This window comes from Sapajus apella, unplaced genomic scaffold, assembly GCF_009761245.1.
Source record: "Sapajus apella isolate SASKATOON/1434 unplaced genomic scaffold, GSC_monkey_1.0 scaffold80, whole genome shotgun sequence".
Classification (NCBI taxonomy): domain Eukaryota; kingdom Metazoa; phylum Chordata; class Mammalia; order Primates; family Cebidae; genus Sapajus; species Sapajus apella.
The window spans coordinates 9,016,780-9,044,637 of NW_022437020.1; the positions used below are offsets into that span (position 1 = coordinate 9,016,780).

The window sequence follows — 27,858 nt, forward strand, 5'->3', positions numbered from 1 at the left end:
CAGAATAAAAGGAATTTCGGGCAGTCCTTGCTGTAGGGCCCAGAGCTCAGGAGACTCTAATTTTAAAATATTGGTTCATGCTTGCACTTATTAGACTAAATCAGCAAACAGGAGTCCAAGTGAGCAGCCCAGGCGAGGGCAGCTCTCCCAGGAAACTTCGTCCTTCTCCTGCACCAAACCTTTGCCTTTGTCCGTCCTCCAGCCCATCCTTGGAATCTTTTTATGTTTTTGAGACAGAGTCTCACTCTGTTGCCAGGCTGGAGTGCAGTGGCACAATCTCAGCTCACTGCAACCTCTGCCTCCCAGGTTCTAGCGATTCTCCTGCCTCAGCCTCCTGAGTAGCTGGAACTACAGGTGCATGCCACCATGCCAGCTAATTTTTGTATTTTTGGTAGAGATGGGCTTTTCACCATGCTGGCCAGACTGGTTTCAAATTCCTCACCTCAAGTGATCCACCTGCCTTGGCCTCCCAGAGTGCTGGGATTACAGGCGTGAGCCACTGCACCTGGGTCCCCCTGGAAGTTGCCAGAAGTCTCAAGGCTGTGGCCTCCCTGGCTGCTGCTTCAGGGGGTCCTGGACCCCTCAGCCCAGGACAGGAAGGCAAGGATCCACCTTTCCTTGTTTTAAGAGTTCCTCTCCCCTCCCCGCCCCCACCCCTTCCTGTCTCAGAGCCCCAGCTCCTCCCTGTCCTTCATCTGTCAAGTCTGCTCTCAGGGAAAAGTGGAAGCTCACTCAGACCCGAAGGTGACTGATGACCCTGGCTTCTTTTCTGGGTGGGAGGGGAGGCTCTTGTTTTCCCAGATCCTAATCTAGAGTAAGCTCCTGCTAAACAGATGAGGGAATTATATTGAGGGGAAGAGGTCCCCACCGGACTCCTGTGAATTCCTTGAGGGATTCATGAGATTTCTCACCTCTGGGCTTTCTGTGGGGGTTGAGTCCGTCTGTAATGCTCTTTGTCTAATTGGCTCATGCTTTCTTTCTGCTGAAAAATATCACTTCTGTGCTTGGGAGTGGTCCCTGGGGTCGAGGATGCCAGTTGCCGAGCAGTAATAGCTAGTACGCTTTCTTCTTGACTGAGAGACTTCTAGTTTTGGGGCAGCAACAGGTCCAGCTAAAGCACTACCTTTCCCAAGTTTACAGACATCCGTGGCCAAGCAGGTGTAAGCAGAAGACTTTGGGGGTAGCGGATACCGCAGAGAAAGTTATTTGAAAGGGGGATGATTAAACTAGGAGGCGAACTTTCTTCTTTGCCCTTCCCCACAGAACGCGGTCCTGATGGTCGGAACACCAGCAGCCATCTTGAGGTGAATGTGAGGATGCACATTACAAGCCAAGAGGGCTGAGCAGAAAGAAAGAAGACATTAGACTCTCTGATGAGTGACTGTGGAGCTGCCTTGCCAGCCCTAGACTTCCCATGGCTGTATTTCTCTTACGTGAATATAAACCCGTGTCCGCTTTAAGTGATGTCGCTTCTAGTCTTCGTCTCTCGCAGCTGAACTAAACAAAGTAAGCCCTCCCCTTTCGGCACGTCTCCATAGCACTTCTCAGACCTGCAGCTTCTCATTCCATGTCTGTCTTCTCCCCACCGTGGATCAGCTATGAGATCAATGGTGGGTCTGTGGTGTCGTCTGTAGGAGCCTCAGTGCCTGGCGTGGCATCTGGCATGTAACAGCAGGCCTGTAAATGTTTTCTGAATGAGATGCCCCTGCAACATGGCTCTGCCAATGGGTTGATACACCTGAAGCCTCCTACCATGGAGTTAAGCAAGATTTAAGAATATCGGGGGCTGGTGTGGTGGCTTATGCCTGTAATCCCAGCCCTTTGGGAGGCCAAGGCAGGCGGATCACTTGAGGTCAAGAATTTGAGACCAGCCTGGCCGATATGGTGCAACTCTGTCTCTACAAAAATACAAAAATTAGCCACAGGTGGTGGTGGGCGCCTATAATCCCAGCTACCCAGGAGGCTGAGGCAGGAGAACCTCTTTAACCTGGCAGGTGGAGGTTGCAGTGAGCCAAGATCGGGCCGCTGCACTCCAGCCTGGACAACAGATTGAGATTCTGGCTCAAAGGGAAAAAAAAAAAAAAAAAAAAAAAAGATTTAAGGCTATCAGGAGCTAAGACCCATGAGAGGTCAGTGTTTATAATAATTAGGGCGCAGGAGAGGGAAAACCACCTATTTGCGTTTATTTATAAGAAAACCAGCTTTTTTTGCGCACTCTCCACGTGCCAGGAGCTGTATTGAGACTTAGCAGAAAATCTCTCCGATCCTCACCCTGGAAGTGGTGCAGGGATGCCCATGTCTTGTGATCTATCTCTGCATAGCAAAGTGCCTCCGAGCTCGGGGCTTAAAGCAACAGGCATTTTTTGAATTTCTCATGATTCTAAGGGTTCACTGGGGCTCAGCTGGAGGGTCCCTCTGCTGGTCTTGTTTGGGGTCTCCAGCTGCAGTCAGGTGGCAGCAGTGGCCGGACGTCCAAGGTGACTGCATTCACCTCCCTGGAGCTTTGGCAGGAGTGCCTGGGAGGCTGGGCTCAGCCAGGACATTGGGACACCCAGGCCTGATTCTCCTTGGGGTGCTAGGGCCTCTCCCTCTGCACATGGATTTTCCATGTGGTCTCTGCTGAAGGCTACCTGGACTTTTTACATCGATGCTCAGGCCCACAATGGTACAGAGGCAGAAGCTGCCCAGCTTCCCAAGGATCAGGTCTGGAACTGACCTGGCATGACTCAGCACTCTGTAGTGAAGGCAGTGGTAGGGCCGGCCCAGAGTGAGCATAGCCGGGGACTGCACAGAGACATGGACACCAGGAGGCTCCGTTCGTGGAGCCATCGCTGGGGACTAGCTGCTGCCCCCATGAGTAGGCGTGACTGAATTTTATAGGTGAGGGGGCTGAGAGAGGCGAAAGAGCTTGAAGGCCGCACGCCACTGAGGGTGGGGATGGAGCCCAGGGCAACCCACCTCCCTTGCCTGCCTTCTCTCCTCCTCCATACTCAACCTCTGGAGCAAGGGAATACTCCTGACAGTGAGTTTGAGGCTAGAACCCTGCAGGGACTGCAAGGACACACAGTCAAGGACTGCCTTTGTGGGGTTGAGGATGGTCTGTAATCCGGTGTTTCATAAGTCATTTATAGCAGGAGGGAGCCGTGGGAAAATGTCACCAAGATGAAAGGCGAGTTGACAGATGGACTGACACACAGAGGGTCAGGGCATCTGCACTCTGTACCCACAACCGTGGGCTTCTCTGTTCACTCCATCTCATTCTTTGAAAGCCTGTGCGTTATTATCTCAGATTAAAACCAACTCCCACCTGCAACTTACCTTCTCCAACCAGAGTTTCTCACTTGAATCTCTGCAGATGCAACAGGGACCCGGGGCCTCAAGAGACAGGGATGGGGGAGCATGACTCCAGGGCTCGGAAGGAGCCCCTTAAGTAAGGTCCCCTCGAAGCCTGAGAGTTCCCTTTGTCCACAACTCATCTGTTTTGCCCAAAGATGTTTTTGGACACGCAGTTCCCAGAGAAGAGCAGGCCCGGCCCCCTGGCCTCAGAGCTCAGCCTTCAGGGTAGGGCAGCAGAAAGAATGTAATCAGAGTTATGGCTTAATGAAGTGAACCGTAATAACCGTAAACAGACAGTTTGGGATTTGATTTGTTATTTTGTACAAGGCAGTACCTTTCAATAGCAACTGGTGTTAGAGCCAAGCTTAAACATTTTCGTCTCACCAACAACAAAAAAAACAGTCGTGCCATTGTACACTGTACTTTCCCACCTTAAAGTGGGATTGGTTTTGTGGATTGGGAAAGTTACCAAAAATAACTTTCTTCCATCACAAAGGTTAGCAGAAAGGAAGTTGCTGGACTGTCGCTAGACTGCTAGGAAGTTGCCGGATGAGACGGGTCTGTAGGTAAGTAGTGTCTGTTCAGACAATGTGTGCCAAGCCACCTACCTCCAAACGTCTTTCCTATTTAATCCAAGAGCGTGCTTTGGCCCAGGCCTGGGGTCATGGGTTTTTGCATGGCGTGGCAGAAGGCATCCCAGGAAGGGGTCAGATGGCCTGGGCTCCTCCGCCCTAGCTAACAGCTAACCCCATGGCCGTGGACACACACTTGTGCTATGGTGCAGCGTTTCTAAAGGCATGGGTTTTGGAGAGCTCTCCGGCCTCCACCAGGGATGCAACACTATGCCAAGCACTGACAGTGTCACTTCATCTATAAATGTCCCAGCCACGGATGGGAAAACAAGCAGAGCTTTTTTTTATGACACCAACCTAAGGTCTCATTTTAATTTGTTCCTGAAAGACTATTAGTCCTGATGCATTCACTGCGGGTCTACTAATAAACTATCCAACTCCCAGTTTGTTGGTGAAGGTGCCAATTTTGAGTATTTGGGGGCCCATTGCAACATTCGGTACCAAGCTGTCCTAGGTCAATGACGCCACCTGGTGTCTGGCGTTGGGGGGGGTTCCCCTGTGTTTTCGCACTCCTGTTCTAGAATCAGGAGTCCGTCAGCAAACAGAGGAAATGTATAATCAGGGCCATAAAGTTGACAGAACAGGATGCTGGAGGGAAGTGTGAGGTCGTGGGGTTTCAGACAGACTGGTCAGGGGAGGCCTCTCTGAGGAGGGGACATTTAAGCTGAGACTCTTATGAGGAGAGACCAGTCATGCAAAGATCTGAGGAAGAGAGTGCTCCAGGCCGGGGCAGTGGTGATTACAAAGGCCCTGAGTGGGAGTGAGTGATTCTGTTTCAGCAACAGAGGTCACCCTGGCCAGCCGGCCCTGGGGAGCACACGCCACACTGAGGCAGTGTAGAGCTGGATCACTGGAGGCCTTGCCGGGCGGGGACAGCTGATTCAGAGTGGAAGGGGCTTGGGAGTTGGGCGGGAGAGTGGCGTGGAGTGTTTGAGTGGTGTGGCACTGGGCTGTATTCCTTCATTCTCTGGGGCAGTCCTCACGCTTAAGTTAGCTCCACTTCAGAAGGTATTTCTTGATATTTCAGCCTTGTTCGGGTATGACAGAAAAAAATATCTTCCCTTAGTCTCCCATTCCATTCCACTGGGACCAAACACAACCCTAACCCTGGCCAATAAATGTGCCGTAGCCTTGGAGACCTCCTCCCTGAGCAGCTGAAAGGTGACCACACACCCAGCCAGCCCCAGTCCCAGCACCCCCACCTGGAGAGGTCCATTTCCTTAACAGTCCAGCAGAGTGACACCATGCAGTCCCCATAGCTGCGTGTTGCCAAGCACTTCTCACTTTTGCAGAGAAGGAAGCGGAGGGATAGAGACCTCTGCCAGGTACCCCAGGGGTTAGAGATGCAAGTGCTGGAGCCAGGGAGCCTGGAACTAGCTACTGAATCTCTCTGTCTATAACATAAATGGGAGCTCTGTCTAGTAAAGAAGACCGATGTCAAAGAAGAGCTACATAAATAAATGCATCCTTATGATTCTGTGTCTACAAAATCATATGTGTATGATAATGTGGCCACCCCATGAGCTGGAATATGCACAATGCCTAAAGTCATTGCTCTCCCATAGGAGGCTGGGCCACTATCGGGCGGGGCTGAGTGCCTGAGACAGCCCGCAGGTCCCCAGCTTGCCCGAAACCTTCATCTGGAACCACTCAGCCTGAGTCAGGGCAGGTGCTCCAAGGCCACGTGGACGACCCCACCCCGTCCTTGCCTCGCCTCTCCAACTTGAGGATTGGGGTCATCTCCCAGATCTGCCTTCCCATTGGCTGCTTCAACTGTTCACTGTCCACACTTGTCCCTTTAATGTCCCCCTTCAGCCTTTCTGGGGAAACACCTTGTCGTGCCCTATTGCCCCTGGGGCCTCACATCCCAAAGTGGGGCTCTTAGCCTGGTAAGATTCATTGCAGCCTCTCCAATGGGCACAGGACCTAACATCCACTGTGCACAGAGGGTCCCTCCATCCTCCCCAGAGTATGCATCCCATCCCAACAAGCCTGACTTCCTCAAGCCCCAGAATTCAGGATCTGTATAAAGAGCAGTTTACATGCAATGTAATGAAGGTACAACCTCTTCTTAATGGTGTTGCCCTCCTACTTCTAGACTCTGATCTTGTAAAACTATGTTGATTAAAATCCTTCATCTTGGGAATAGCTGTACGGACCCTCTAAAGAGCAGGGGCAGTTGGGATCTTGGCTGGGACCAGTATTGGGCTATCCTTGGGCTCACAGTAGAATGTGATGTCATCTCCCCCCTGAAAATAAACAGAAAACAAGAAAAAGAGGAGCTCATTTCAGCCATTCTGACAAGGTGGGCTTTGAGAGGGGCAGGAGTGCTTTTCCTAAGAGGCCAGGTATTAGCCAAACCAGATCCTGGCGGCCCTTCTCATACCGTGATGTGCATTTGAAGCTCCTGGGTAAGGCTACAGATTCCAGCTCAGTAAGTCTAGGACAGGGCCTGGGAGTTTGCATTTCTAACAAGCTCCCAGGAAATGCTGATGCTGCCAACTAGAGAGGATACTTGTTAGTAGCTTGTTACATACTTGTTAGTAGCTTATTAGAAGGGCAGAATCCTGAGTCCCACATCAGACCTATGAATGCATCCTGCCTGTCAACAAGATCCCCAGTGACTCCTGCTCATGTCACCGTGTGAGAAGGCCAGTTTCTAGGGCTTGCCTGCATCCTGTGCCCATGGCAGACATCACTAATCAATCAGGACATTCTGATGATGAGTCAAGATCCTTGTCTACGCAGTGCTGCCAGTGCCCCACCAATGCCTGAGAGGCAGCATGGGGAAGAAACAAAAAACGCTGAGAAGAATCAGCGAGAGAAGCAAGTTGGGGCAGAGATGGGTTTTCAGAAACCCAAAGCCAGATCGATACCTAGCAGATGCCTAAAAAGTGTCTGTAAGGTCTTGATGAAGCATCGATACAAGTGAGAGGATGGGTGTTGGAGGAATGGAGCCTGGCATCAGCCAGAGAAGAGTCTGGAGCTGCTGAAAGCCGCTTGTAGCACAGATCAGAGACAAGACCAGAAAGAAGGTTCTAGAAGGGTTGAGAAGCTGCCTAACCAGCAGGAGGTTTCTTGGCCGGAGCTGAAGGAAGAGACTGAATTCCATCCCCCTAGCAAGAGAGTCTCTCAAGTGACAAACAGAGCGTCCTCTGTATACCAGGCAGGGGCCGGATCTGTCACATCAGTGATCTCTGTTGTGTTTCTCATCCCATGAAGGAGGTACCATCATCTTCTACAGTCAAGGAATCAGAGACCAAGGAACTAAACAAGGAGGCTGGTAAATGCCCTGTAGGAATCCTTCCCAGTTTACTTGCCTGCAAGGCTGACCTCCTAGGCTCATACACACTTATCCTTTGCCGTTGTTTACCCTGCTGGCAATCCTTGACAAATTTCTAGTGGAAGGTCCTGGGTGGTCTTGTCTGTCAGAGGGACAGAAGGAATGGGGATGAGGTGGGCACCCAGGGCCCAACAGAGCAGCCAGGTCAGCTGTGATGCCTCACAGCCGGGAACAGGCAGGACAGGGTTCTGGGTGGTGCTTTCTGTGGGATCCATCAAGAGTCAGGCAGTGGTGAGGTCTTGTCTGTCTTCTTGCAAATGTACTTGTTACACCTCCACTCCCTGTGACTTCCTTGCTGACCAGGAATTATGACTCCCATCCTCAGAAAACAAAGCTGTGGTTCAAAAAGATGAGGTGCCAGGCTCAAGTTCTCCCTGAGCTGAGAACAGCACCCACATCTGTCTGATCTCGAAGCTAGGAACCCGTTTTCGGCTGATGAAGAAGCAAGTAGGCTTTTGTGGGAGAACCTGGGCACTAATCACAAGTTCTAGCATCATGTCTGTGGTGAAATTGACGTTTTGGGCACTCCACTATCAACAAACTTTTGCATTGCTGTTTACTGCTAAGTTGGGAAATTCCTGCTTCTTGCCTAGAACAAACAGCGGCAACTTTCTACTCAACTTGGTCCTATGACATCTAGTGGCCAACAGGAGAAGTGCAGTGAAATCCCTGGATAGTGTAAGCAGGTGCAAACGCTTAGTACTTCCTGGGATTTAAAAAAATGCGCTGAAATTCACAGTAGCGGAAGTATCCATGGAATTTAGAAGATGCACATTTACGTGCATCTTATAAAGTCTATAATCCCATACTTTCTAACAGTCCCTCCATCCCCCACCCCGTTCTCCACCCCAGGAGACAAATGGCAAAAATCCAAGGAAAGATACTTGGGTAACCAATGCTTCTTTACAGGGGGTCCCCGGATGAAGGGCAGAGGGAAAGTCTTCTTACTGTGGGGCTAATATAAATGAACCCAAGAGTGATTCGCCAAACCTTAACACACTCAAATTATTTTTCAAACATTTTGGGTTTGGCAAAATGCATGTTGCTAAGCCCCCTTTCCCGACATTGTTATACCCATGTGAATTTCAAGAGAAATTCAATATGTATGTTTTTGATTCACTTAGGCTTAACTCAGCACAACTATTTAGCGAGAACCACTTTGTATCCAAGAATCTTCTGAACCCTTTCTTTTGTAAGCCCCCTTAAACGATTTTCCTTTTAACCAGGAAGTATGTTTTGTCTGGGGTAAATTGAACTCAAATCCCAAAGAGTGTGGTTCAAAATTCAGAATTCTTGAATTTTGAAGATGATTGGAAAGTCTGCAAGCAGAGCCTCATGTCACTGAGAATGGCCAGTGGTGGTGTTAAGAAGTGTGAAGTATTACGAACAAAATTCAGTGATCATATGGAGTGACATTTTGTTTACTTTAAAACGAAGTCTGACCTCTTGATGCCTGGGTTAAGTGCTGTCCTGGCCAAGTATCTTTCAGGTCTGGGTGGCCCAGGGACTTTTACTGTCACACGGTATCTCTGAGTGTCGGTGCCTTCCTCAGTAGATGTGAGGACACAATTACCACCTATGGGCACCAGAGGATGGCAGCTCTACGGGGCTTTTTTAACGAAACAGATTCTCTGGCCTAGTAGGAGCTTACCATTCAATTTAGGCAATTAAAGCTGTGAATGAATCAATGAGCTAGCTCCATTCATTCCACCCCAGGCCTAGTTTCTGTGTTTGTTGAATATACTATAAACCTGAGCACAGCACATCGAGGGTATTTGATTAATGACAAAAATAAGAGAGATGGTGATAAGATTTTTATATCTGCGCTGCTCTGTTTACACAAAAATGAGATAACTATTCCACTTGAATTTAAAAGTTTGCTTTTCTTGTCGTAGCAATGGCCAGCCGCCAGCTATGCTGCTTAGGATTAGGTCGGCCACATATAACAGAAAACCCGAATGGCGGGCTTTAATAATACAGGAATTTTCCTTTCGCTCACATGTAAAAAAAAAATCCAAGAAAAAATATCCAGGGATGAAAGGCTGGTTCCAGGGCCATCAGGGACCTAGGTTCTTCTTAAGTGACTCTTCCAACTTCCTTACCATGTAACTTCCCTTTCAGAATTGCATTGTGGTTACGTGATGGCTGCTGGAGACCCAGCTCTCATGTCTATGTTCCAGGCAGCAGAAAGGAAAAAGAGCCATTCAGCTGACTCAGTCCCACGTAAAGAGCTTCTTTGGTCTCAAACTCCTGGCCTTAAGTGATCCTCCCACTTCAGCCTCCCAAAGTGCTGGGATTACAGCCCTAAGCCACCATGCCTAACAGTTTCTTTGAAAGCCCAAACCAAAAATCTTCAGCTTGTACCTCTTTAACCATCCATCCGCAAGAGAGGCCGGGAAATATGTTTCATCAAATTCTATTGCCACCCTCGATAATATGGGATTCCACCGGCAAGAAAGGAGAGAACAATCAGGGAGCCAAGCAGCTCTTCCCACCTTACCCTCTACGCTGTCTCCCGGCTGTGCCACAGCTCTCATCAGAGGCAGAGGACAGACCAAGGGGAAAGAACTTGCAAGGGAAAAAAGGCTGTGTGTATGTGTTCATATGTGTGTGTGTGCGTGTGTGTGCGCATGTGCGTGTGTGTGTGTGTGTGGCTTCACTGAGGCCTGACCCGCAAATACCGAGACGTGTCCTCTTTGTTTTTATGTAATTAGTTGTCCGTTTACTCCTGCCTGGTCTAAGACTGATTTGCCTCAGCCTAATACAGTGTGGGGAAGGCCTTCCCCAGGGCCAGAAAGGACCAACAGGGCTGGAGAGAAAGTAGCTGGCAGGGCTGTCTGGCAGGCCGGCAGCTCCCTTCTCTTCACCTTGCTTGGGTGTTATCAGCTCATCTTTCTCCAACCTGGGGTGTTCCTGCCTCAGTGTAACCACTGATGGAAACTTGCAGGGAAAAAGACTTGTTGGCCAGGCATGGTGACTCACACCTATAATCCCAGCACTTTGGGAGGTTGAGGCAGGTGGATCACTTGAGATCAGGAGTTGGAGACAAGCCTGGCCAACATGGCGAAATCCCATCTCTACTAAAAATACAGACAAATTAGCTGGGTGTGGTGGCCTGTAATCCCAGCTATTTAGGAGGCTGAGGCAAGAGAAGAGCTTGAACCCAGAAGTCAGAGACTGCAGTGAGCCGAGATCGCACCATTGCACTCCAGCCTGGGAAACAGAGCAGGACTCTGTCCACCATACAAGAAAAAGAAAAAAAGAAAGATGTGTTTGTGTGTTCCTTGAAGACAGAACAATGTTGTAGTATGGAGAAGGCTTGATGGGTCTTAATTTATAGTGAGCTTGAAAGGTAAGTAGCTGCCTGTTCAAGTCAGGTTTAGGCAACACAGAACGACTCACATGAAACATGGAATTGACTTCACTGATACCAGCAGGGAGGGGTTCACAGTGAAGTCAACCTTCCTTCGTCACAGGGGCACAAGCCACCCCCATTTTATATCCAAAAAACCTGAGGTTAAGTCACCTCCCCTGCGTCACCCAAGAGCTGCACCCACGAGCTGGCCTCAGAGCTGCATGGTAGCATGACCGGGCGTCCCTATATGGAAGAACTACCCTCAGCCCAGGGGCCCGGCTCTCTAGGGAGGGGTTCAGAACGTGACCAAGCCCCAGGGCCCTGCCTCAAGTCCACGACACTGAAGGAGGTGAGCAGACTGGGTAGGAGAGGCACCCTGCAGCTGGACAGAGGTTATGGGGACACAAGGGGCACTCAGCAGGCCTGGTACCCACAGGGCTCAGGTACCAGACCTGAAATAATGTGAAACACAGTAGAGGCTCCCTCAATATCATCATAATTATTCATTACATTTGCTTCAGACCTCAACATCACCCACAAATGATTATGGGTTTAAAAATGGAATTAGAGGCTGGGCGCGGCGGTTCACATCTGTATCCCAGCACTTTGGAAGGCCAAAATGGGCAGATTATGAGGGCAGGAGTTTGAGACCAGCCTGATCAACATGGAGAAACCCCATCTCTACTAAAAATACAAAAATTAGCCAGGAGTGGTGGCACATGCCGGTAATCCCAGCTACTCAAGAGGCTGAGGCAGGAGAATCACTTGAACCCAGGAGGCGGAGTTTGCAGTGAGCTGAGATCGCACCATTGCACTCCAGGGCAGCAGAGCGAGACTCTGTCTCAAAAAAAAAAAAAAAGCATCATATGTTGGTAATCAATTCAGATCATACTAAAAAGTAAAAAGAAATACAAAAGTTAGCCGGACATGGTGGTGTGTGCCTGTAGTCTCAGCTACTCGAGAGGCTGAGGCAGGAGAATTGCTTGAACCTGGGAGGCAGAGGTTGTCGCGATCTGAGATGGTGCTGCTGCCCCTCAGCCTGGGCAACAGAGCAAGACTCTGTCTCAAAAAAAAAAAAAATGGAATTAGGTTGAACTTAGGGGGTGATCACCTGACTTCTGTTTTATCTTAGTCTTTTACTCATGCTTCATTTTACTGAGTGTTCATCAGGAAGCAAACCTGCAACATGACACGTCTTGGACTCAGCTCATTTGATGCACCAAGAAGACAATCAGCAGACAACGGCAGCACCACAGAGCTGAAAACAAAACAAATAAAGACTTTCTCACAATGAAATGAGCAAACGGATGGCTGACTTCGGGAGCTCCCACAAGCCAGAAAGAAGTAGGGAGAACGTGCTGTCTTCCAAGAAGAAAAGCCAGCAGAGACGAACCAGTCTCCAGGAAGTATAGGAAAATGAAGCGCTGGCACGTAGACAGCACTTGACAGCTTATGAAGCACTTCTTGAGAACCTTATCTTGCTTGAGCCTCCCCAAACACCGTAAAGTGGGAAGGAAATTATGGAAAAGGAAGTTCAGAGAGATCAATATCCAACTCAAGGGTGCACAGCTGGAACTCGGGTCAGGGATGTGGTCAGAAGGGGCTGGGGGTCTGCCACCTCCAATGCTCAGGCAACTCACCCCCAACCAGACACCCAGCAGCCCACTGTGAGTAAAAGTAAATCTTCCTTCCTCCCAGCCCCTGTAGTCCCTGCCTCTGAAGCCACAGCTAGGAGATATGATTCCTAGGAAAGGCACAATGAAATGGGTCACTCCCACCATTTTTGACCTTCAAAGCACCTGGTGTCTTCGCAGCCCCAGTGACATGGCACCCCCCTGGGTCACACGTGCCCACCTGTGTAAAAGAATAGGTCAGAGGAATGTCAGAGAAGCCCCTCCTCCCTGCCCTGCACCACCCACTCTCACACAGTCTGGCCTTAGTTTCTCCACCAATGGTGATGTCTGGGACAAGTATCTGCACGCCTCTGTTTACTCACCTGTAAAATGGGGAGAAGCGCATTTGCCTCCACCCCTCCCGCCGATGGGAGCAGAGGTAGAGCCTGTTTGTCTGGACAAGCCCAGAGTGAGGCCCATTCTCCTGATCTGCTCTCTGAGAGCCAGCTGCTGTGACAAGGTCTGTGGCTGAGTGCTCCACTCTGATCTCAGGCTCCCAGGATCACGTGCGTATCAAACGGAGGAGCAGCAGGTGAGATGGCATCATTGCAACTGGCTCCTGAGACCAGACCTCGGGTCACAAGGATGTCTGAGTGTGAGGTGAGGTGGCTTTCGTCCCTGACTTCATAGCCAACAAAGTGGTGGCTCTCTACCTTTGAGCAAACAGGCTCGACTCTTTTCCCTAAAGGAGCAAAGTTTTAAGCTCAACCCTATTTGCCTCCCCCATCAATCCAGCAACTATTTAATTAACACAGTTTCCTCTATAAATTTTATTTCAGATTTTAAAAAAATCCTGGCAGTGACATAAGTTCAACTATTCAGAATGCCAGATAAAGTCTCTGAATGGGAGTTCACTCCCTGGTGCCTGGTGCACCCACTGGCCTTGAGCCCCTGGCCTCCATGCAGGAAGGGCCTGTCGATCACCCTGACAGTCCTCCTAGGCTCAGGCACCCAAACGCTAGGGCTCAGCACCCAGCCGGGGGCCCTGGCATGGCACATCTGCCCAGATGTTTACAGGAGACCTAAGTGGAAGCCATGGGGCTAGCCAAGAGGGCAGGGAGCCCAGGATTTGGCAGAAGCAGCTGTGAAAGAGCTGGCATTGCTCAGACTCACCAGCGTTAGCCTGCTGATATTGGTCAAGCCTGCCAGGCTCCAGGGCCCACTATCCCCTTTTCCCGCCCTCAGCTGTGCACTCCAGCCCATAACAGCACAGGACCTTTCCATCACCACAGGGTAAAAGTCAGATGTTGGGTTTCCAAAAGCTTCAAAGCTTACCCCTCTATCCCGAAGGACACTAGGGGACAGAGATGGACACGGAGGCCTCAAAACAGGAGGAGCCCCAAGAAAATAAGGAGACCCCTCTCCCTTGTTGATTACTTGGGTATTACAGAAAGAGACGGACTGAACGGCTGAGCCTGTCTGAGGATTAAAGCACAGCTTTTGTCAGGAGTTCGTGCCTCCGTCATTGTTCCAGGGACCTGAGGAATGGCATGCATCTGAAGCCGCTTCCTTGTCTCAGATGGGGGCTGGGTCAAGTCCTGGGGGCTGATGGAGCGTTTCCCAGACTGCAAGAGGAGAGGAGCCAGTCGTGCCTCCCTCTCCCGGGAAGTTATGTGCCATGAGAATTTCACCTCTTAAAACGAGTAGCAGCAGAGATCTTATGTGCCTTTTTTATTATCATTTTCTAATCAAGGAACAATTTATGCGTTTTAAAAATCAAATTAATTGCACCCCAGGGCTCTGGGATGGAGGGCGGTGTGCGCCCGTGAAGGTCAGAGGCCCAGCGGCGCCAGGGCTCCACAGCGTAGCGCTGTAATGAATGGTCCCCACTTTGCTTTCGCCTTCTGCCCCACTGCGTGTGAAGCCCCAGGGCCGCGGGGAAATTCCAGGCCAGCTGGGCCCGGGTGCGCCCGCCGGCGGCGCCCGCTCGGGCAGGGTGGGGCGCAGCGGGCGTTCTGTCCTGCGAGCGGGGATCAGGCAGCTGGACCCAAGACCGGGGCACGTGCGCAGCGACGCGGGGCAGCCCCGCCAGGAGCCCCGACCCGGGCGCGACGCAGGGCCCAGCAGAGAGCGCGCATTCCGGAGGGCGGCGCGCGGGCCGAAGTTGGGCCAGCGCGCGGTGCGGCGGCTGGGAGGGGGCTGCAGGTGCCGCGGGAAGAGCCCGCCCGACTTCCGGGAGGCAGCGGGGCGCTGCGGCCCCTGCGGCTCAGCTCCCTGCGGGGTCGGGTGTCTCAGCCCCGCGACTTCCGGGGCCCGGCGGCGCTTCGGGGAGCTAGTCCAAGGGCAGCCTCCAGGGCTAGAGAGCGCACGGCGCGGTCGCTGGGGCGGTCCGCAGCACGCGGGCAGCGCGGCCGGCACTCAGGCTCCCGCAGGGGCGGCGGGCGGGGTGGGGTGAGGCGGGCCGGCCCCCTCCCCTCCCTCCCGCCGCCCGCCCTCCCTTCCTCCGGTCCTGCAGCCAATTAGACGGCCCCCTCGGGGGGGAGGCGTGGGGCGCTGCATAAAGCGGCGAGGAGCTGTCAGCCCGGGAGCAGGCTTCGCAGTGCCGGGCCGAGCCAGTGCGCCACAGACTCGGGCGCCTCGGGCCAGGGAGCGCGGAGGAGCCATGGCCACCACTAACGGGGCTGTGGAAAACGGGCAGCCGGACAGGAAGCCTCCAGCCCTGCCGCGCCCCATCCGCAACCTGGAGGTCAAGTTCACCAAGGTGAGGTGGGCGCCCCTCCCACCCGACGGCCACCAGCCTCCGCGCTGCGCAGCCAGCTTTGGGGCGCCGGGGCCAAGGGCCAGCAGGCCGGGAGTCCACCGGGCGCTTCCGAGACCTGAGCTTCCCTGCCCGGGCTCGGACCTCTAGAAACCGCACCCTTCGCGGGGCATCTTGGGCGGGATCGCAGGCTATGGGGCTCTGCGCTGTGAGCCTCGAAGCCGGGAGACCAAGGCCGTCTAGGTGCCAGGCTGCAGGCATCTCCGCGCGGCCCCGACGTTTCCCTGCACTGCCCGCTTTGATCGCGAGCGGGGGTGAGCGTCAGGTTGACTCGGAGCGCGGGTGTTGCTCCTGCAAAAATCCCTGGGATGGTTTCCAGGGAGGACGAGTCTGGCTTTGAGAGGGTCAGAGGTGCTCGAGAACTCCAAGAGCGAGTCTGGGAGCCACATCGCGGAGTTGCAGTTAGAAGACTGGGGAAACAGGTCCTCTGAGCAAAGCGAGAAGAATGGGCACCTTCTGTGCTTAGCTTCTACCCAGCTCACCAGCAGAACTACAGGGGAGTAGGAAGGTGCTCACCTACTGATGAAACCGCCCGGGAGCCCAGAGGGCCTGGTGTTTACAGGCAAGGAGCGCGTTCTGGAAGGTCGCAGGTCTGGTCCTTGGGAAGACGTGGGTAGAAAGGCCAAGCGCCCAGGCTCGGTCGCGCGGCAGAAGCGCACGGTTCTCTGCCTCCTTGCGCTGTGGGCTAGGAGGCTAGAGCAGTGGCAGAGTGGTGAGATTAACCTACCAGGGACAGAAAGGAAGAAGGGAAGATGGTGAGGCCTCCGAGGCCTCTGAGCTGGGGCTGAGGAGGGCCAGGAGACCCGGGTCCGGAAGCGCGACCAGATGGAGGACGCCCCCAGGCTGTCCGGGGTGCGCTGCTGCCTGGGGGCCGGCGCTGGGGCACTTTAGAGGCAAGGGCCAGGCCGAGAGCCATGGCCTTCACTTTCCCCAACTTTGGCTTCTCTTGATTTTTGCTTTTATCCATAACCCCCAGCTCCAGCTGACACCGCACTTTGAGAATTTCCTCATTCGTTTTACTTTCAGAAGTAGCAATGATCTTTCTCAAAGAGTTTTAATCAAGCGGAGAAAGTTGCAGGGCACTATGTGTGGCCTTCACATTTGGGTCTCTTGGCTCTTAATTCCCAATGTCGGCTGAGCCTCTGATCACATGACATTTAAATTAACTGTTTTCAGAAGGCTCTGTAATCAACAAAGACAGGTCGCTGTGAACGCTGGAACTGCTTCTCAATGTAGTTTTCTTTGTAATATCAGCTTCAGAGTGAAAATTCCAACACAAATTCTGGGAACAGTGAAAGTGGTACCTTAATTTTGTACCCTAACCCTAGGTGCTTGGCTCTTGCTACTGGCGGCGAAGTGGGGAGGTTGTTTGTTTTCTTTTGGTTGTACAGGATTTCAAAATACTATATATAGAAACCAGAAAGTAAATGTATTATGGTCCTTTTACTGTTGATGTTTTTAAGTCCTATCAGCAATCTGACAACATACAAAAGTTTACCTCTTTCTTTACAATTTTTAGAACACTTTTAAAGTGTAAACGTAGCCTTTAGGGAGATCTCAGATGATGCACAGAGCCATGACTGCCTGTCGTCCTGGTGGGTGCACAGCCTCTGCCAGTTGAAGGGAAGCCGTGCAGGACTGAGGCCAAGGGAAGGTGGTAGATGGGCCGGGAGCACTGGGATCTTGAGGGTTCTCCCCGGGGCTGATGGCCCCAACTGCCTGACACTGGCTGCTCCCTCCTCACCGGTGGGGGACAGTGCTGCTGCCTGCTCTGTCCTGGCTCCTGGTCCATCTTCTGCAGAGACCTCCTCATAGCAGTTGTGGACCCAGGCAGCTTGCCTGGCTGAGGGTGGGTAGCCAGTGCCCTGGCACAGGGCCTGGACTGGAGAGGCTGCTGAGAGTGAGGCTGCCGAGATCGCCTGCCGAGGGAAGGAGCGGCAGAACGTGCAGGTCCGAGGCCTAGGGTGGGCGAGTGGCCCCGGCAGGTGGGTGGTCTGGCGGGCAAGCAGACAGTGGAGCATGGGAGCCAGCAATGGTCTGCTGTTTTCCAAAATTGACTCGTGGTGCTTCTTGATAATGGGGCACACACCAGAGTCAGTCTATCTGAGCCCCATCCTCTGTGGTGCCATTTCCCAGGTTGGTCCCGCTTTCAGGAGGATGACTTTGTCAAAGCCCCTTCATTTGTCCTCACATGTTAACATTGGATTCTCTAGGGTCATGCTGTGTGGTTCTGGATAGTCAAGAGCCCCTCCAAGGTCCCCACACAGATCTCAGAAGATAGAAGCCCCTTCTAATTTAGGGGTCCTCTTTCTTTATACAATTTCTTCCAGTAGCAGAGATTCTCTGTAAAGTTTTCTGGTTTTAAAACACCAGTTTTTATTGTCTCTCTTATGAAAAATAAAATTCCCCCAAATCTCCTTTTCTGAAAACATTTTCTTTTTGAGTTTAGTTGAGTGGCCTGTTGGCCAATGGAAGTTACTGGAAATCGGCACCAATAGCATCTACTTGTACGACTGCCATTTCCACCTCTGCCTGAGACACCTTACAGCTCAGTCCTGATGCCATGCTATTCTGTTCCTTTTGTAATATGTGAACGGTGTCTACAGCTCAATGTAGCTTAATGTTATCCCTCCATAGGTTTGCTGTATGCTAATTCACAAATCAAAGACAACAGTTCCTTCTAGACCCTTTACCCTGATTTGGAGTTCAAAACAATATAGCCAGCGTCATCGGTAGGCCATATTTACTGACCCTTTACTTAAATTTTTGTTTTAGTGGAGAGAAAAATCAACAGTAGAAACTACTTACAAGATTACTTACTAGCGTAGTGTAGTATAAAGAAAAAGATTTTACAAAATCAAAAACATTGTGATGGGAAAATATGGTTAAAGCCAAACAGTCTGAATTTTTTTAAGGTTGCTTGTTACAGATCAGTGTCATGGGCAAACTATTTTTTTTCTTTTTTTTGGAGGAGCGTGCTCGGAGATGAAGTATAGCAGACACCCGATCATCACAATCTGTTTCCAGCCCGCTTATTTATATTCTCTTCTGCCACCTTCTCATTTTCCCTCCTCTTTGGAATTGATACCAGGAAGGATCTAGAATCAGCAATTTTCACTGACAGTCTCTATTATCTAACCCATGAAATTTCATCTTTCTACAAATGGGCCTCTCTTCCTGGCTGCACTTTCCTCCCCGCACTAACTTAACTCCTTCCCAGTTATTAATTTCTCGCTGTTACCGAGTGATGACTTGCTGGATGGCGAAAGTGAACTCTTGGATTTAGTTTCAGCTGAAAGAATAAACCTGTAATTGTAGCCTGGCCTTTTCCTGGTGTGCTTCCCTGGGGACCTGGCCTCACGCTTGGGACATTAAGCTTCCAGAAGCCAGACAGACACGTCCCACTGGTGACGGATGCTCTCAGTTCTGAATTCCAACCTGGGGGGCAGCTGGGCTCTGCTCACCTGCCCAGCCAGAGTCTGCTGCATGTGCTTGGTCCCCAACAGACTCAGACCAGGCTTCCCCACCCCTGAGCTTCGGAGGTGTTTGTGTTGTTGTTTTACTTTTTATCAACGTTTTTTAAGTTCTGGGAAACATGTGCAGGATATGCAGGTTTGTTACCTAGGTAAACATGTGCCATGGTGGTTTGCTATACGGATCAACCCATCATCACCCAGGTCTTAAGCTCAAGCTGCGGCGTTCATACAGGAAGCTCAATACACAGAACGCCACCAATTCGCGTGCTTAGGAGATGGCTGCCCTCTCTCACCTGTTGTCACTGGGGAGTCAAATGCTCCACATGAATCCATTTCACAGTAATTGAAATTAGCCCTTGAGGGATGCAACTGTTCCTTTAAAGAAGTCAAAGAGAAGCAAAGTAAAGCTCTGTGCCCTGTATGCAGGTAGATATAAAAATGGAACCTGATGAACTAATTCTGTGCTCGGAAATTATTCACGGCATTTTATTTGATAGACTTGCATGATAGCCTTTTCTGCCGTGGGGGTTTTTCTGACGCTGTGATAGGCTGTGATGAGGAGGAAGCCATTCCAAGTTGGTGTCGTAGGAGTTTGTGTGTCTTCTTACTGGGCAGTGGGGGACTTCTGTGCTGTCGGAATGTGCTTTGTATGTTGTCTGTCACCTCTGTTCCTAGTTCTTTTCCAAAAGCCCTCTCTTTTAATTGACGTTATTAAGACAATTAGAACTTAGTGTAAACTAATAGTAAATAGTACATGTTTTAGTGCGTCCACTTGGTATGTTCTTCTTAGTCTGCTCATAATGTCTTTTGTTAAAAAATTTCTTTTCTCAGCTGCACTCTGGATCATTGAGGTTCCCAGAAAAGTGATTTCTGTGGGTTAAACAGTTACTTGAGACATCCCTTAATGTAACCTGGAAAGTTTCTAACACAGATATTTAACTTTGTATTTCAACATTGGTTTTTTTTCTAATGAAGACCAACGTGAAAATACACATTTTAAGGGGAATGCTGGGGAGGGGCATCCTGATGTGCATTGGTGAAAACTGAAGGCTGATGGTGAGATCCTCCTCAAAGCGAGCTCCGTGGCAATCAGTGTGCTGGGTGTTGCAGCTGAAGGGAGAAAGGGAGCGCTCAGTTCGTCGTTACCCTCCAGGGCAGGCGGACTGCTCGGGACTTTTCTTTTCTTTTTCTTTTTTTTTTTTTTTGAGACGGAGTTTCGCTCTTGTTACCCAGGCTGGAGTGCAATGGCACGATCTCAGCTCACCGCAACCTCCGCCTCCTGGGTTCAGGCAATTCTCCTGCCTCAGCCTCCTGACTAGCTGGGATTACAGGCACGCACCACTATGCCCAGCTAATTTTTTTGTATTTTTAGTAGAGGCGGGGTTTCACCGTGTTGACCAGGATGGTCTCGATCTCTTGACCTCGTGATCCACCTGCCTCGGCCTCCCAAAGTGCTGGGATTACAGGCGTGAGCCACCGCGCCCGGCCTGGGACTTTTCTATATGTAAACCTACTGACTCTTCCTCCAAAGTCTGTGAGGTTATAAGATTCAATTCATAGCCTCTGCTTAACCATTTAACATAGTCATTCCTCTGTGAATCCATGTCATTGTTGAAAATAATCATAATAATTTAGAAAAAAATCTCTAAATGACTTTAGTTTTATTTGACCAACTTGGATTCTGAGTTTGTCCGGGTTGATCTATTGGTCATGTGATCCTGGGACTCTGTCTATAAAACGTCGACGGGGAGAGGGAAGCAGCGGGGAAGAAGGTGGACAGAATGAATAAGACGTTACCTAAGGTCCTCAGCATGTTGAAATTATATGATTTTGATTTAAATCTAATTCGTTACACTTCCTTTCCTGGTTAGATATTTATCAACAATGAATGGCACGAATCCAAGAGTGGAAAAAAGTTTGCCACATATAACCCTTCAACTCTGGAGAAAATATGTGAAGTGGAAGAAGGAGATAAGGTAAGTACTTAAAAGAAAATGTTGCTCTAAGTAATTCAATTTCAGATGACCAAAGGATAAGGAAGCCGTTTGGCTTAGCTAGAAGACAGGACTGGCCCATGCTAGGGGCAGGGCCTGGGCTAGCTGCACGAATTGGCGTGTGCTCCTCCCACACGTGGCACAGAATGGATCAATTACCGAGAATCCTCTGCAGAGCGTCATTTTCCTGTGATAGATGTTTCTCCATCTATGAGGATGACTTCAGCTATCCTCATCATATGGCTAAAGGAAAGGTTTTTGAGTTTTCTTTTTTTAATCAATTATTTGAACCGGGAGGTTCAAATTAAAGAATCTTTCCAGAAAGCATTTCCGGCTGGTGTGTTTCACCAAATGCAGCATTCTGACAGGAGACACTTGAGGAAAAAGTAGGCTGGAAGGAAAAAAATAGTTTCTCCCCAAGTGATGGGGGGATAGTTAATAATGTAACCACCAGATTTCTTCTTTCCTAGAAGTTTCCATGAGCGTGGAAAGCAGTAACCTTTATAACCCTATTTGCAAGTGCAAGGTCTATATTGTAAAACAGAAGGTAAGGGACTTCTGAATGTGTCCTTTAGACATTGCAAGGCCATCAAATATATTTTGAAGGTTGGTGCAGAGGTAGAGCCCTTCCACTGAGGGCAGGGAGATGTAACAGTTTCCTCAGCCGCTACAGCAGTGGACTGATGTTCTTAGTCAACCAACTGATGATGTTGGATGCAGATGGAGTGAAGCGTGTGCAGGGTAGGCTTGGGTTTTATCCTGCCCATGAGCTTTGTGACAGGCGAGCAATTCACAGCCGCCCCGCCTGTACATGACAGCTAGGCTTGCTAATAAAGAAAGCAGCACAGCTCACAGAAAAATGTGAGGGCATCAGGGGGAAGCCGTGACATGGAATGGGGTTTCCACTAGGAGACTCCCAAGTGGCCCGCACAGGTGCTGGGAGGAGGACGAGACCGTCGCCCTGGCCTTGGTTTCTCAACTGTTCTGAGTGACTGTTCTGAGCTATAAGCCAACCCATCCTCTGCAGCTGGAGAGATCCTGGCCTCCACCCCAGAGCCTGGGACAAGGAATTCAGTGTCCCACATCTCCCCTGCCAAGCTTCTGCTCACCCCCAAGCCAGCTCTGGACACAGAGTCTCGGTAGAGTCGCTCCTGCCTGGGGTCCGGCATCGACTCCTTGCTGTACCTTCCTAGACAGAGAGAGGCATGAAGGGGCCTTCGAGATGGATGTGACCCATGTTCGCGAGAAAAGAAAGAATGACACTACTCTAGATAGCCCTCACTTCTTTCCTTTTAGAAAGGAGGTTCTGTCGTGATTATTCTATCAGTGCACAGAAGATCCAGTTCTGCTCCCATGGGGTGGGAGAGGCTGAAGGGAGAAAAAAGGCCTCCACGGTACTCTCTGCTCCTCCCTGTCTGGGAACTATTTCACAGGGTCAGTTCTGCAATCTGGAGAGGAACGAATTCCTCCGTTCTCACTCTTGACCACCAGTTCCCAGCTGGAATTAAATGCCAGGCAGACGCATCCCACCTGATTTGCGAACAGCAGCTGGCGTGTGTTCACACTGAGCTAGCCGGTGGGAAGTCTTTTTGTACTTGGGTTCCTGAGAGAAATACTCAAGGTCGGTGACTTTCTGAAATATTTTATAATGCTTTTTATAATCAGAAACAAGTATTGATACTTGGCCACTGTAGACATTGTAAGATGTAAAGAAGGAAAAAAAATCCCTTGAACGCTCCGGGCCACTCAGGTGATTCAAAAGGTTGATGCTGTTTGCGGCCGGTCTGCCAGCGGCACGATTCTGCTGTTCTCTGTAACTGACAGCCGCTGTCCCACACTGCAGCCACATCAAAAGATGACACCCTTTCTTTGTCATTTTGGCCGCTCAGCCCGATGTGGACAAGGCTGTGGAGGCCGCACAGGCCGCCTTCCAGAGGGGCTCGCCGTGGCGCCGGCTGGACGCCCTGAGTCGCGGGCGGCTGCTGCACCAGCTGGCCGACCTGGTGGAGAGGGACCGCGCCACCCTGGCGGTGAGTACTTGCACACAGGGACCAGTGTGGGATGAGCCGTCCTCAGGGAGGGTGTTGTCTCCCATGGGGCATGCGGAGAAGATCAGGGTCCCGGTTTTGTGTGGTCACGGGTCCGTTCCACCCTTTGAGATACAGCTCTCTAGCAATACAGGCAGGCGCTTATGCCTCTGGCTGAATCCCTTCATTTTCGAAATCAGACGTTTTGTCCTCTGCAGCTCAGCTTCTTGACCAAGCGCTGCCTATAGGAAGCTCAGCTGTATCAGTAGTCTCAGACTTGCGACACTCACAGATGGTGACGGTGAGCTGGGCTATATCCTGGTACCATTGTGTGTTTGTGTACTTAACTTTTTTCTTTTTTATATTAACTCTCATTTATTTATGTATCTATTTATCTGAGACAGAGTCTCCCTCTGTCGCCCAGGCTGGAGTGCGGTGGTGCCAACTCAGCTCACTGCAGCCTCTGCTCCCGGGTTAAAACAATTCTCTTACCTCAGCCTCCTGAGTAGCTGGGTCTACAGCTGCCCACCACCATGCCTAGATAATTTTTATGTTTGTAGTAGAGGCAGGGTTTCGTCATCTTGGCCAGGTCTTGAACTCCTGGCCTCAGGTGATCCTCCCGCCTTGGCCCCTCAAAGTGCTGGAATGTGACAATATTCATTAAATCACAGGTTTGATGTGCTAATTTTATTTTTCTAATACTTACTAAAATAAATGCCAGCAGTTAACATAGAAAAAATTGCCCCCATGTGACCTCAAATCATTCCTCAATCACCCCTGAACTGGCCAGTAGCAAGCGTATGTGGAATGGTGATGAGGTCAGAATAGCCTGGTCATAGGAAACCTCAGAGTGGAAAACACCTAGGTTCAAATCCCCACTCTGCCACTTGCTAGCTGTGTGACTTGGGACAAGTTGTGAAACCTCTCTGAGATTTATTTCTTCATGTAAAATGTCCCCAATAATGATATCTCAGTGGTGTAAGAATGGCCTATCTGAGATTCTAGGCAGAGTCCTGGAGTGCAGTAAGCACTAGTAGGTGATATCTATTATTAATAATAGCAGTGATCATAGTAAGGCCATATGAAGACCCATTTTCTTCTTCTTTTATTTTATTTATTTTTTTTGAGTCCGATTGTCACTCTTGCTGTCCAGCCTGGGGTGCAGTGGGGCGATCTCAGGTCACCGCAACCTCTACATTCTGGGTTCAAGCGATTCTCCTGCCTCAGCCTCCCTTGTAGCTGGGATTACAGGCATGCACCACCATGCCTGACTAATTTTGTATTTTTAGTAGAGATGGAGTTTCTCCATGTTGGTCAGGCTGGTCTTGAACTCCCGACCTCAGGTGATCTGCCCACCTCAGCCTCCCAAAGTGCTGGGATTACAGGTATGAGCCACCACGCCTGGCTGAAGACCCATTTTTTAACCTCAGCTACATGCATTGCTGACCAGTAATTTCTAGATACCTTAGGTGGGGACATTGATGCAGCGTATCCCGTGAGGTTGGGCTGCGAAGGCATTAATCAGTAAGTGCAGTTTTTAGCAGGATCCTCAGAACTTCCTCTGGTCTTGAGGGGTGACTGGAGGACATCTTGGGGCCACGTTGGGCGGTGAGGTCCTCTGCATCCTGTGCATTTTGTCCTCTCATGTCTCAGCCTCTTGTTTTTAAAACTTGTTCCAAACCTTCAGGCCCGTTGTAGGGAAGGAAATCTCCTTTTTGGCCTTTGATTTGGAAAAATGGTTTTTCTGATGTCGGGAACCAGCAGTAGGGCAGCCACTGTTTAAAGGAAGGTGTCAGCCAGGACATGGAAACTGCTGTGCTCTTGAATGTGCCTCTTAGGGTGGAGGGACTCCCAGGCCTGACTCTTGGGTGCATTTTCCTAAGAGTGCATCAACACGGAAGCTTGAGCTCTCCTTCCTTCCTTCCCAGTCAGCCCCACCAGCCCGCATGTTTCCCGGGTGAGGGTAGCTCCCTCCCAGGGTAAGTGCTTCTCTCTGAGGAGCCTCTGGTTTCTTCCTGCAAAGTAAGCCAGCTTCAACCCTCAAGCTGCCAAACTGGCTTTTTCAAAAACATTTCTGTTTTCACCCAGCATGAGCTCATCGGTCGGCAATGTCCGTGTGGACTAATAGCAGGCTAGAGAGGATGTGCCCTGGGCACCCCCCACCCCCCGAACCCTGTCCTTAAGTGTCAGTATCATCTTGGGAACGGCGGCTGCAAAGCCACCTTCATCTTGGGCCCGCCCCATTGTCCTGGCACGACTGTGTTTTGATAGCAGACAGTTTTGGAGGAGCTCAGAATGCAAACCCAGCAAATCACTTCTGCCATTGGGACCTCACTGCCCACAAGAAATAAGATCCAGCTCTTTGCCACAACATGAAAGGGATAAGAGAGTTACTGGCAAACATGGTTTTTAAAACTCCGACCACATCACAGGAGAGCGCCCCTTGCTCTCCACCTTGATATGGTTTCCGTGCGTGTTCACGGAGCGTGTTCTCTCGCCGGCTCAGTGGTTTGACAAGGCTGGGTGTTTATTTCTGTGCTCAGTGTCTGGAAACAGATGTGGGGGATCCAACGGCTCCTGGGTGGCTTTCCTTTGCTGGGGCCCCCAGGCCCCAAGTCTGGCTCTTTGGGTGCTCATTTTGGGAGCTCCCACATGGAAGCCCTCCCTATCCACCCTCCTTTACACCCCAAATGCCATTTCTGGGTCCTCTCATTGTAAGCCCTGCCGTGCAGTTTTCCTGGCTCTTTCCGGTCACTCTTTAGTGTCTGAGGGTTATGATGTGTTAATTTCTCAGAAGGCACACTTTTCTCTTAAAATATTAAAGGAAATTAACTTAGGAGTGGCTGTGGTTTACTCATGATTGAGCCACAAGAACAAGTTGTTTAAAGGGTGACTGTTTCAATCTGTCGCTAGTGCTTGTACTCACTCACCTGCAGAATTTTTTTAAAAAATAATTTCCCATCTAAACCTATCATGACCTGGATTTTGCTTGGAGAAATTCCATAACACCAATCTGGTAAATTCATGTTGTCACTCCAGTAAGCAAACTTGCTGAAGTTAGTAATAAAAAAATAGCAATGTTTATTGAATGCTCAGCATGTACCCGGCTTGTTGTAGGCACTTGGCCTGTGGGATTTATTGTCTCAGTTTCAGAGGGGAGAAACTGAGGCCCAGAGAGGTTAATTAACCTGTCCGAGGTCACCCAGCCAGAGGTGGTAATCCAGGACTGGAGGCAGAACATTGGCTCCCCGTCTCGCACGTACACTCAGGGCTGATGTTGAAGTCCTCTCTCTTGTTCCATCCCAGAAAAGAGCAAAGAAGAAGCTCTTGGTTCCACCGACGGATATTCAGTTACTGTCTGGACTAGGCCAAGCCTAGAGGCCTTTTGGCACTATTTGCAGTTGCTAGGTTTCCTCTGGCAAAATGAAAGTTCACGCTTGAGTGCAAATCTATAGGAACCAACAGAATATACTTGATGTCACACTGGCCTGACTCAGTCCCTGAGCAGCAGCTGCCGGGGGCGAATGCACGCCCCGACCTAGAGCAGTCCTGTGGTCTTCAGCAACTCAGTGCCCTGGCTGGGTCCCCAGGTGAGGGTCACCAAGCCCTTGACGGGGGCCTGAAGGGAAAGTGATGATAATCAGCGTAGTCGTCAGGGTTCCCAGCTGAACAGCATTCTCACACTCAGCACGGGCGGGCAGTGCAGTTGGTGCTGCCCTGTGAGGTAAGCACCGTTATTATTCTTTTACAGATGAGGAAACTGAGGCAGGGAGAGATTCAGGGCCTTACCCAAGGCCCACTTACTTAACTAGGTTCATCAGATGTGGTTGGCTGCATTTAGAGGGGTCCTGGCTCATTCCTGGAGCACTGGGGAGCTGGGGGAGCCGCAGCACTGGAGCTGCCGCCCTGCAGCCTTTCCAGACCCACGTGGCCGGGAGCAGCCTCTGAGGGCCGGTCTCTGTGCCGGCTGGAAGGACATGCCCCGAATTCAGCTGCTGCCTCACTGGGTGGCCTTGGCCCAGTCCCTGGGCCATGAGTGTCTGTGCCTGCACGTTGAAGTGGGAACAGAGTCATGGACTCAGTGGCGAGGCATCGGGGAGCGCACCGGGGTTAAAGCCCTGGACCCGAGGAGGGCCTTCTTCTTTCTCAGTCATCATCTCACTCCACTGACTCTTCCGCAAGAATCCAGCCCTGGGCTATGCGTCAGGGCGGCCACTTCCTGCAGAGGCGGATGACTGGCGGTCTCAGCGCTGGGCTCAACTGGGGCCGCTTGTCTGAGGGACAAAGGGGTTCTCTTCCACCCAGGCTGGAAATAGAAAAGAATCCCTGCCATTGAGTGGCTGCACACTCGCCCTGGGTAATCACCTCCCTCACCAGCAGGGCAGGCTGCTCCCTTCCCACTCCGCATCCGGCCAGCCGGGCTCCGTGGTGCAGGAGGGAAGGATGCATCTTTGTGCTGGGGGCGCGACCCCTCTAGGCTTTCCACAGCCATGCTGGCCAGCTCGGCGAGAAGGCAGAGCCTATATCCTCCCTTTCTCTTTTGTTCGAGGAGGGCAGCCCCCACCACAGCCACCCCAAAGCCAGCTAACCTTCAGAGAGCTTCCTGGGAACGTGCAAGCACACAGACCGGCCGCACAGCGGAGGCCCCTGTGCTACAGATGGACGATCAGATGCCAATGTGCATTCCTTCCCAGCACAGCTTCGAGTCCGCCTTGCCTCCAGGGGCCCCTCAAGGGGGCGGTGCATGCCTATGTTCTGGCCCACCACCCTGCAACCCACTTGAGGTGTTTTGAAATCAAAGCAATTCTCACACTCTGGGACAGGCCTCCCTTTACATTTGGTGTCATGCTTTCTGAAGAGGTACATCTGACTGTGAGGTCCGGAAAGCGATGTCCTAGGACTGTGTTCTCTCCCCGACCCCTGTCCCCAGTCCACTTGCATCTTGAACAGCCTGACAGTGCAAAAGAAAAGCAAGCCGTGTCTGAAACAGACCTCATCTTGTGATTGCAGGCCCTGGAGACGATGGATACAGGGAAGCCGTTTCTTCACGCCTTTTTCATCGACCTGGAGGGCTGTATTAGAACCCTCAGATACTTTGCAGGGTGGGCAGACAAAATCCAGGGCAAGACCATCCCCACAGGTGAGCGAGGTGGATTATAGCCTCATCTGGGATGCCTTTGGGGCTACGTCTTCCCATTAATCCAGAGCCCCTCCTGTTTCCCCAAGGCACTGTTCCCAGCCCCACTCCCTCACCAGATGGTGCT

The 27,858-nt window shown here is 50.9% G+C and overlaps 1 protein-coding gene across 1 annotated transcript in view; it reads left to right on the forward strand.

The window, feature by feature from the left end:
- Positions 1-14,738: 14,738 nt before the first annotated feature.
- The window catches only part of ALDH1A3 (aldehyde dehydrogenase 1 family member A3), a 36,286-nt gene continuing 23,166 nt past the window's right edge, over positions 14,739-27,858 (forward strand). Inside the window, exons 1-4 of the mRNA XM_032252864.1 lie at positions 14,739-15,040; positions 20,445-20,549; positions 22,457-22,597; positions 27,605-27,734. Of these exons, the coding sequence (XP_032108755.1) occupies positions 14,942-15,040; positions 20,445-20,549; positions 22,457-22,597; positions 27,605-27,734 (475 nt within the window). The 5' untranslated portion in view covers positions 14,739-14,941. The remainder of the gene's footprint in view (positions 15,041-20,444; positions 20,550-22,456; positions 22,598-27,604; positions 27,735-27,858) is intronic.